The sequence below is a fragment of the Physella acuta genome, unplaced genomic scaffold (assembly GCF_028476545.2).
Source record: "Physella acuta isolate Inbredline_101_S28 unplaced genomic scaffold, ASM2847654v3 ptg001482l, whole genome shotgun sequence".
NCBI lineage: Eukaryota > Metazoa > Mollusca > Gastropoda > Physidae > Physella > Physella acuta.
Window position 1 is genome coordinate 45,001 of NW_026732997.1, and position 10,000 is coordinate 55,000.

Here is a 10,000-nt window from a genome sequence, read left to right on the forward strand (position 1 = left end):
TTTCCCCCTATCTAAACATGGCCCAGCCAATGTTTTCCCTACTCTTTATATGGCCCAGCCAATGTTTTGCCTACTCTTTATATGGCCCAGCCAATGTTTTCCCTACTCTTTATATGGCCCAGCCAATGTTTTCCCTACTCTTTATAAGGCCCAGCCAATGTTTTCCCTACTCTTCATATGGCCCAGCCAATGTTTTCCCTACTCTTTATATGGCCAAGCCAATGTTTTCCCTACTCTTTATAAGGCCCAGCCAATGTTTTCCCTACTCTTTATATGGCCCAGCCAATGTTTTCCCTACTCTTTATATGGCCCAGCCAATGTTTTCCCTACTCTTTGTATGGCCCAGCCTATGTTTTCCCTACTCTTTATATGGCCCAGCCAATGTTTTCCCTACTCTTTATATGGCCCAGCCAATGTTTTCCCTACTCTTTGTATGGCCCAGCCTATGTTTTCCCTACTCTTTATATGGCCCAGCCTATGTTTTCCCTACTCTTTATATGGCCCAGCCTATGTTTTCCCTACTCTTTATATGGCCCAGCCTATGTTTTCCCTACTCTTTATATGGCCCAGCCAATGTTTTCCCTACTCTTTATATGGCCCAGCCTATGTTTTCCCTACTCTTTCTATGGCCCAGCCAATGTTTTCCCTACTCTTTCTATGGCCCAGCCTATGTTTTCCCTAATCTTTATATGGCCCAGCCTATGTTTTCCCTACTCTTTATATGGCCCAGCCTATGTTTTCCCTACTCTTTATATGGCCCAGCATATGTTTTCCCTACTCTTTATATGGCCCAGCCAATGTTTTCCCTAATCTTTATATGGCCCAACAAATGTTTTCCCTACTCTTTATATGGCCCAGCCTATGTTTTCCCTACTCTTTATATGGCCCAGCCAATGTTTTCCCTACTCTTTATATGGCCCAGCCTATGTTTTCCCTACTCTTTATATGGCCCAGCCAATGTTTTCCCTACTCTTTATAAGGCCCAGCCAATGTTTTCCCTACTCTTTATATGGCCCAGCCAATGTTTTCCCTACTCTTTATATGGCCCAGCCAATGTTTTCCCTACTCTTTATAAGGCCCAGCCAATGTTTTCCCTACTCTTTATATGGCCCAGCCTATGTTTTCCCTACTCTTTGTATGGCCCAGCCTATGTTTTCCCTACTCTTTGTATGGCCCAGCCAATGTTTTCCCTACTCTTTATATGGCCCAGCCTATGTTTTCCCTACTCTTTGTATGGCCCAGCCTATGTTTTCCCTACTCTTTATATGGCCCAGCCAATGTTTTCCCTACTCTTTATAAGGCCCAGCCAATGTTTTCCCTACTCTTTATATGGCCCAGCCTATGTTTTCCCTACTCTTTGTATGGCCCAGCCTATGTTTTCCCTACTCTTTGTATGGCCCAGCCAATGTTTTCCCTACTCTTTATATGGCCCAGCCTATGTTTTCCCTACTCTTTGTATGGCCCAGCCTATGTTTTCCCTAATCTTTATATGGCCCAGCCTATGTTTTCTCTACTCTTTGTATGGCCCAGCCAATGTTTTCCCTACTCTTTATATGGCCCAGCCTATGTTTTCTCTACTCTTTGTATGGCCCAGCCAATGTTTTCCCTACTCTTTATATGGCCCAGCCTATGTTTTCCCTACTCTTTATATAGCCCAGCCAATGTTTTCCCTACTCTTTATATGGCCCAGCCTATGTTTTCTCTACTCTTTGTATGGCCCAGCCAATGTTTTCCCTACTCTTTATATGGCCCAGCCTATGTTTTCCCTACTCTTTATATAGCCCAGCCAATGTTTTCCCTACTCTTTGTATGGCCCAGCCTATGTTTTCTCTACTCTTTATATGGCCCAGCCTATGTTTTCTCTACTCTTTGTATGGCCCAGCCTATGTTTTCTCTACTCTTTATATGGCCCAGCCTATGTTTTCTCTACTCTTTGTATGGCCCAGCCTATGTTTTCTCTACTCTTTGTATGGCCCAGCCTATGTTTTCCCTACTCTTTATATAGCCCAGCCAATGTTTTCCCTACTCTTTGTATGGCCCAGCCTATGTTTTCTCTACTCTTTATATGGCCCAGCCTATGTTTTCTCTACTCTTTGTATGGCCCAGCCAATGTTTTCCCTAGTCTTTATATGGCCCAGCCTATGTTTTCTCTACTCTTTATATGGCCCAGCCAATGTTTTCCCTACTCTTTATATGGCCCAGCATATGTTTTCCCTACTCTTTATATGGCCCAGCCTATGTTTTCCCTAATCTTTATATAGCCCAGCCAATGTTTTCCCTACTCTTTGTATGGCCCAGCCTATGTTTTCTCTACTCTTTATATGGCCCAGCCTATGTTTTCTCTACTCTTTGTATGGCCCAGCCAATGTTTTCCCTACTCTTTATATGGCCCAGCCTATGTTTTCTCTACTCTTTATATGGCCCAGCCTATGTTTTCCCTAATCTTTATATAGCCCAGCCAATGTTTTCCCTACTCTTTGTATGGCCCAGCCTATGTTTTCCCTACTCTTTGTATGGCCCAGCCTATGTTTTCTCTACTCTTTATATGGCCCAGCCTATGTTTTCTCTACTCTTTGTATGGCCCAGCCAATGTTTTCCCTACTCTTTATATGGCCCAGCCTATGTTTTCTCTACTCTTTATATGGCCCAGCCTATGTTTTCCCTAATCTTTATATAGCCCAGCCAATGTTTTCCCTACTCTTTGTATGGCCCAGCCTATGTTTTCTCTACTCTTTGTATGGCCCAGCCAATGTTTTCCCTACTCTTTGTATGGCCCAGCCAATGTTTTCCCTACTCTTTATATGGCCCAACAAATGTTTTCCCTACTCTTTATATGGCCCAGCCTATGTTTTCCCTACTCTTTATATGGCCCAGCCAATGTTTTTTATTCATATGTAAACATGGCGCAGCCAATGATTTTCCTGTTAACCTGTAATATTTTACGATAAAATATTTACCTGTAACAAAAAATTTGCTATGAAATATTTACCTGTAACACTTTGCTATAAAAAATATTTACCCGTAACACTTTGCTTTAAAAAATATTTACCTATAATATTTTGCTTTAAAAAATATTTACCTGTAACACTTTGCTTTAAAAAATATTTACCTATAATATTTTGCTTTCAAAAATATTTACCTGTAACACTTTGCCCTTTTGCTTTAAAAAATATTTACCTGTAATATTTTGCCAGTTTATCAGCATGTGCTTCCAGCATAACTTGTTTAAGTAGGCCATCGATTACTTCTTTAAGGTTTTCTTTTGGAATTCCTTTCAACTGCCCGTAGAGCTGAAGGGACTCTCGTCCTGTCAGATCACCATGGAAACCATCTTGTTGGGGACAGTAGCCAATATTCTGATAGATCTGATAAAAGATGATGACAGGACTAGAATTCTGGCATTAGTGTGTGAGTTAAAACCATGCATGTATTATTTTTAATGTAATACGAATTTTAAAAATTATTGATGTAATTAATAGTATTATCTCCCCTGTGTCGCCGGTAGTTCAAGGGATCGATGTATTTTGACAATTTTTGGTGTGGCGCCAATTACAATGTCTTACTGTATCGGTAGTTTACAATTGTTCTGTAACTTTCTCACACACGTTCCTGATTTCCCTTTGTTTTACGTTATTCTTGAAGTTTTTATCCCCAAGTATTTTTTATTGGCATCTCCAATAGTCGGGGTAACGCGTTTAACTTCTAGTTATACAATTTTAATCACATTCTCTTTGTATTAGATCGATGTTTACAAGTGGACTTATAAGTACCGTCAGGGCACACAGTAATTTTTTTAGGATTTTTAGTAGGTATTCAAAATGAAATTTTTATAATGAAATTAAATAAAATTTAACACTTCCACCTGATAGAGACTGTTTTCATCAGAACAGAAACACCAAATTTATTGATGTATGTCCATTTTTAAAAAAGTTATGAATTTTTTAAAACTTAAAAAATGCGTTCGCTTTTTGAACAGTAAAGGGTCTATTTGAGACCCCTACTAACTTCTACAATAACTAAGTTAGAACTCTCAAATTTCTTGCACACACAGCCAGTAAAACAAATAGCAAACCCAATTTTTTTCAAGGTAGTCAGACAGATATAAATAGAAAATTTATTCACATAAAAATGAGCCAAAGCACAATTTTACCGAAGTACGAAAAGGGAGACAAAAAGTTAATTTACAGTCATTTTTAAAAAATCATAGAAAATCAACTAATTAAGCCACATTAATAATATAAATGTTCTAAGAAAGGAAATTCAAACCATGTTAGTATAAAATAAGCAGGTAAAGAATTAATAAAGAAAGTAATTAGCGAGATCAGATTCAGCAAGGTCAGTTTATAAAAATTAGAAATTTCATCCTTTTTCAAAAAATTATTAAAAATTATTTAAGTAAGGTATCTTAATAAATTTTACACCAACTTAAAGCACATGATGTTCTTAATATATAATAAACACAAAGACATAAAATAATCATTCTGCAAAACAATACAAGGCATCCTTCCTTAACGCCCAAAATCAAGAATTTTCATTACCTAACATCTTGCAAAAAGTGTTCTTACTTTTAAGAAAGTAATATAAATTGTGTAGGAAACATGTTAGCATTACTTTGTTATAAAAAACTAAATAACTATACTACTTCTTTACTTATATACTATAATAAGAAGAAATTCCATGCATTTTAAAAACTGACGAAGTAAGATAACTAATTAAACTGAAATTCTTTTTAAATTACCCTAATAGAGTTGTGATGTTCATCTAGTTTTGTTACTCTGGTTCCTAATCATGACTTGTTTAGCATAAATTTACTTGTTACTAGTATATTTATTTCTTCTAGTTAGTTATTGATCAAAGTCAACTTCTGGAAATGTCTAGGTCCTAACTTATACAATTATCAGAAATCTTAGAGCAGGTTCAAAAAGACAGGTCAATATCCTGATTGGGAAATTTCTCTATGAGGTTGGGTAGCATTGTAATTAATAGTCAATATCCTGGTTGAGTTTGTCTTCTTCAAGGTTACAGATCAAATTATGGAATCTAGTAAGGGATCCTTCCATTGGTCCAGAGTATAGAAAATGTCTGTGAATAAAAACAATTAATTAGCATTTCAAATATACTGACTTATATAACAGGCCTGTATATCTTTATACCAACTTAAATATCAATCATGTAACATTACATCATTATAAATAATAAGCAAAGTGCATACAATACTAACATTTGACATATGGTTTCCTTCAAAAGTATTCAGGAGTCCTGTTGTTGCTTTCACAACAATACAAAATTTTTGGTAGGCCAATGAGTTTCCCCTTTCTTTCATGCTAATATCTTGCTCTGTAAATAGAATAATAATAATATTAAAAGTAAGGCTGCTCAATGCTTTTTAGATATTAAATGTAAGCACTATAGATAGTTATACTACTAGATCTAAATATTAACATGAAAGCAATAGTGAATCTAACTAATCTAAGTAGATCTAGAATCTAGACTAAATCTAGAAACAACTTTGGACTAAACTATTATGGAAGGGGGGCTACATTTTATTTTAAGTCGTCTTTACAATAAATCTAGAGATAAAAAATGTAAAAGATCGTAATATTCTAAAATTTAATGTAACTACTGCACATATATAGAATAGTTAACTATGAAACTAGGAAAGACAAAAAGAAAACAATGCTACAATAAATTGAAAGTATGCTGTTAACAGCTGCGGTAATATAATAGTTGAACCCAACACTACGAGAAAGTAAAAAAAAACATGGCGGACAATCGGCTTGAAATATCGACAAAATATTGATAGTTTAATCGGCCGATGTTATTAACTAACATAATTTACTAAAACAAATTAAATTCTATCATCCTTTTAAACATCTTTTTGATTTAATTGCGCATTCCTTTTTTATTTCAGTGACCATAAATTAAATACAACTGACTTTTAAAAAAGGCTAGATAATTTTTTGGAAAATTTTTTTTTAAGCGTGGAGCAATTACCGATAAGCGGACACTAATATTCAAATGTATTAAAGCAGCAGTTAATCATAAATAAATAGAATATAGCTAGTAATATAATATGCATTCAACTTACCTGCACGTGTTTTTAAATCCACTGTAATCAACGAATAAACACAAAATCTTGCTCTGAACCGAGGTCGGGTGTTCCGAAATTCAACACAATCTTGACTCGAGCCGGCGAAATTTAGATGCGGGTCGTCGCGATTTGTATACATTGGTTTCATTTACTGCGGTCCGACCCCATACACGGAGTGTTCATTAAATCGTAACAGTTTTATGGCAAATTGGATGCCCTTTCGGAATATACAACTTTGGCGGCTGTAAAATTATTTTTTCATGGAAAAAAATCATTTTAAAATTTTAAATTGAACATTTTTTGCATTTAATTATATTATACAGCTGGCAAAGTTATACCATCTTACAGAGCTACCATTCTTCTTTCTAAATCAGTGGTTTCTAATTGCGTATGTATTATGGGGTCGGACCGCCGCGCGATGCCGCAACGCGACCAAAAATTTTTAAAACCGGCTTAAATTTTTCGGCTCATTTAGAATACCTATTTTTAGGAATGGCAGATTTTCGATGTGGACTGACATAAATATTATTTTGATAATTAATTATCGAAACGTTCTCAAAAAGTTATATTTACACATTTATAAGAAGGTTAGCATATGGTTTACCTAAGAAATATTGTAATTACATGATTTCTAGTAGTAAAAGAATAACAAGAATAAAGGTAGCAGTTGCAGGTTCGTTTACTAGGTTTAGTTTACTTCATTTATATACCAAAGCCTAGTACTAGTAGTAAGATTTAATTTGTTAGTTATATTTACTGCAATAAACTGTCTTGCCTACAATAACTATACATTTACGTAATGTATACCTGTAGACAAGTGATAGTCCATACTTCTGCATATAGTATAGATCTATATGGTAAATTTTAATCCGTAAACAGGAAACAGTAGATCACTTCAAAAATCCTAAACACATTGAGTTAACTTTTATTTATGAACTTTACACTGAAGTGTACACTTGTCATAACATTCTAGTACGCTAGAATTATACTAGTATTACTAGTAGTTGTGTACTGAATGACTAGGCTTTTGTTTGTTTATGCGGCTCATTGTAAGTAATAGCTATTGGAAGCTTCCAGCAAAAGCATGTTCAGTCCGGCAACCGTTGTTATACCAGAAAGACCACAGACAAGAATGAGGGAGCATGACATGTCCGCAACTTTTGCTGTGTTTGAGGTCTAAGATGTGTTCCGATAGAAAATCCAATAAAAATCGTACTCAAAATATACTTTTGTACTGTATTTAAGTGTGAAAATTACAAAAGATGATTGTTATAATGATTGCCATGTTGTTAGTTTATAAATTGTTTAGTTTGTTCCTGTTTTGTAAAAAAAAAATTTTTTTGAAAAAATGTCCTACATTCCTGACGGTACTTATAAGTACCAATATCTGTTTGGGCCATTAAAAAATATTTAAATGAAATTTCCTTCAACATAAACAGCTTTAATGTGCCAAAAGCAATATGATAACACATTGTTTAAAAAAAAATTTCATTCAGAACCTAATTCCGTAAATAAAGGGTTAACAAGTGTCTGCCCCCATCTCCCTCTCACTTACCCGCCACAAATAATGTCTGAAAGAAACCAGTTTACATTTTACCCAGGTGTGATGAATAAAAACTCCAATTACTTTTATTTTATTTTTATAGAGGTTGAGTCCACTGTAGTATATATCCCCATTACAGAACGATAGGTCACATACAAGAAGTCTGAACATCGTTGACCTTCCAGCTCCATTTTCCCCAAGCAATCCAAAGCATTCACTTTTTGCAACACCAAAGCTTACATCATCCACAGCCAAATGTAAAGCCATGCAGTTGAGGAAACGCATGCTTACTTTCACTAAAATCAACTCATCTATATTGTTGTTTTTAAAAAAAAAATATATATATATTTAAGTAAATATTAGAAGGTTTTTTTTTTCTATCTTAACTTAACTATAACAGTTCATGTTGCAATTGCCAAAACTAAGATAGGGTAGATAAAGTAGAGTTCAGCTGTTTCAATGACCTTGGCATATCTTCTTCTTCTTTGTTTTTAATTATTAGTGTTGAAAGGGATCGAGATTTATCTGCCAGTGGGTTTGAAATCGAGACTTTGTTCGAATTTATCAACCATGAGCTTTTTGCCGACTCGACCACGCCTCCACCACAATTAAGGATATGTGTCAACTGGTTATGCGCCATTGAGGCCATTGACTCCGGTTTCAGCCTGCTTTTCTTTTTGGATTTGCTTCCATAGCCTTTGTCCAACCAAGAACAACCTACAAGGCAGCAGTTGTTTGATTTTAGAGTTGTCTCTCCTAGAAGAGTGGCTGTCCCCAGCTAACGAGCCTCATTTGCCCGAGGTTTCGAACTCGAGACTTTTCGGTTTAGCAACCATGAGCTTTACCGACTCGACCATGCGGACCCCTCACCTTGGCATAGAAAGGTCTACACAATGCCCAGATCCCTTTACTTGCCCTAACGTGGGACCTGTATTTATCAGAGCTAGGTGGACTTGAGAGGGTACTATGGACTCAAGTCCAGGATCTGAACTCATGATTTTCGGGGTAGCAGGTGTATACTCTATCATCCAACTACACCATCTCCTAGGCTGCAACGAGGTAGAGAGAAAAAAGACATTATCTACCTGTATCAAACAAATCCTTAATGTTTGAGTTCAAGATTCGGTTTTTTTCTGTAATGACCTCATCATCCCCTTCTAGGGCTATTTCGCTTGTCACTTTGTTAGTTTCTTTCTTTTTTCCTTCCTCGTAAATATTGGAAGACCTGCAAAAATCTATACTTATGTACTGCTATTAACTTTTAATAATCTGTAAAAAAATTAAAACAATAAAGAAAACATTTACTTATGGCCAGTAGTATGATCCCATTCAATTACCACCAACAGCATAAACCAAAAAAACAAGGATGATGTTAAGCTTTTCAACCAGTATGTGCCACTTAAAAGGCCTAAAGAATCTCCTGAAAAACAAAAACATCAATACAAATGTAGAAATTTATATTTAATGCAATAGCATCCAACAAGAGCATTCACACAATGAAATAAACCGCATTTTAGAGCGAAATGTTCACAACCATGGGATTAAAACTTATTAAAATGTATTCAACTACCACACACATCTCACATTTAAAAAAGTAAGTTTATAACTAAAACATTTACCTTCTAGCTTTGCAGTGCCCAATATAGTAGAATAAAATTCCAAAAATAAAACGTTTGGAGAAATCACAAGGTAGGTTTGAATACTACTACTCAATAGAATAGCTGAAATTTTTTAAAAATATATATTTATATATATTATATATAATTAAATTATATTCTTCTGCAGAAACCTCCATAGGAGTATATTCAACAACTTCCCAGTTTCATGACGATTGGATGCAAGTTGTAGTAATGCATAAAAGACAGCATAACAGATCCAGTTATACTTTTATTTTTAAATATGATGTATACATATTTATATATATCTATCAATTTAACTAGGCCTATCTATCTGGCCCTCTCTTTCTCTCTCTATATATATGCTGTACTTATTTAACACTTTAGAGTTAGAAGTGATATACTATGTCAGCTTATCAAAGGGTTCTATTGTTTGTTTACTTAATTTATTTCATACTACAAGTATGCACTTCCCTTTTGATTTTAAGTAAAAAAAAAATGCATAACTTACCATAAGCTGTCGTAAGAATCACAAAGAGAAATGACGCAGTTGATGCTTTATGAAAGAAATACTGGAACAAATACAACAAAGGCAAGACGCCTACAAAAAGCATAAACTGCATAAACATGAGCAACAGCATATGTTGGTAGTCGAAGGCCAAGACATGCAGGGCGCAGACATGCAGCCAGAGTAGGGTGGAGCACACAAGTAAAACAGCAAGGTCAAAGAGAAAGTTGCTGAACCAGAAC

At 35.3% G+C, this 10,000-nt stretch overlaps 1 protein-coding gene across 2 annotated transcripts in view; it reads right to left on the minus strand.

Moving 5' to 3' along the window:
• The window catches only part of LOC131928315 (ATP-binding cassette sub-family A member 2), a 35,076-nt gene that overhangs the window by 13,359 nt on the left and 11,717 nt on the right, over window positions 1-10,000 (minus strand). For both annotated transcript variants that reach the window (XM_059284318.1, XM_059284317.1), the window contains exons 11-16: window positions 9,762-10,000; window positions 9,254-9,355; window positions 8,940-9,054; window positions 8,720-8,859; window positions 7,719-7,945; window positions 3,178-3,365 (exon numbers count right to left, since the gene is read on the minus strand). The exon at window positions 9,762-10,000 is cut by the window's right edge and continues 47 nt beyond it. In XM_059284318.1, the coding sequence (XP_059140301.1) occupies window positions 3,178-3,365; window positions 7,719-7,945; window positions 8,720-8,859; window positions 8,940-9,054; window positions 9,254-9,355; window positions 9,762-10,000 (1,011 nt within the window). The remainder of the gene's footprint in view (window positions 1-3,177; window positions 3,366-7,718; window positions 7,946-8,719; window positions 8,860-8,939; window positions 9,055-9,253; window positions 9,356-9,761) is intronic.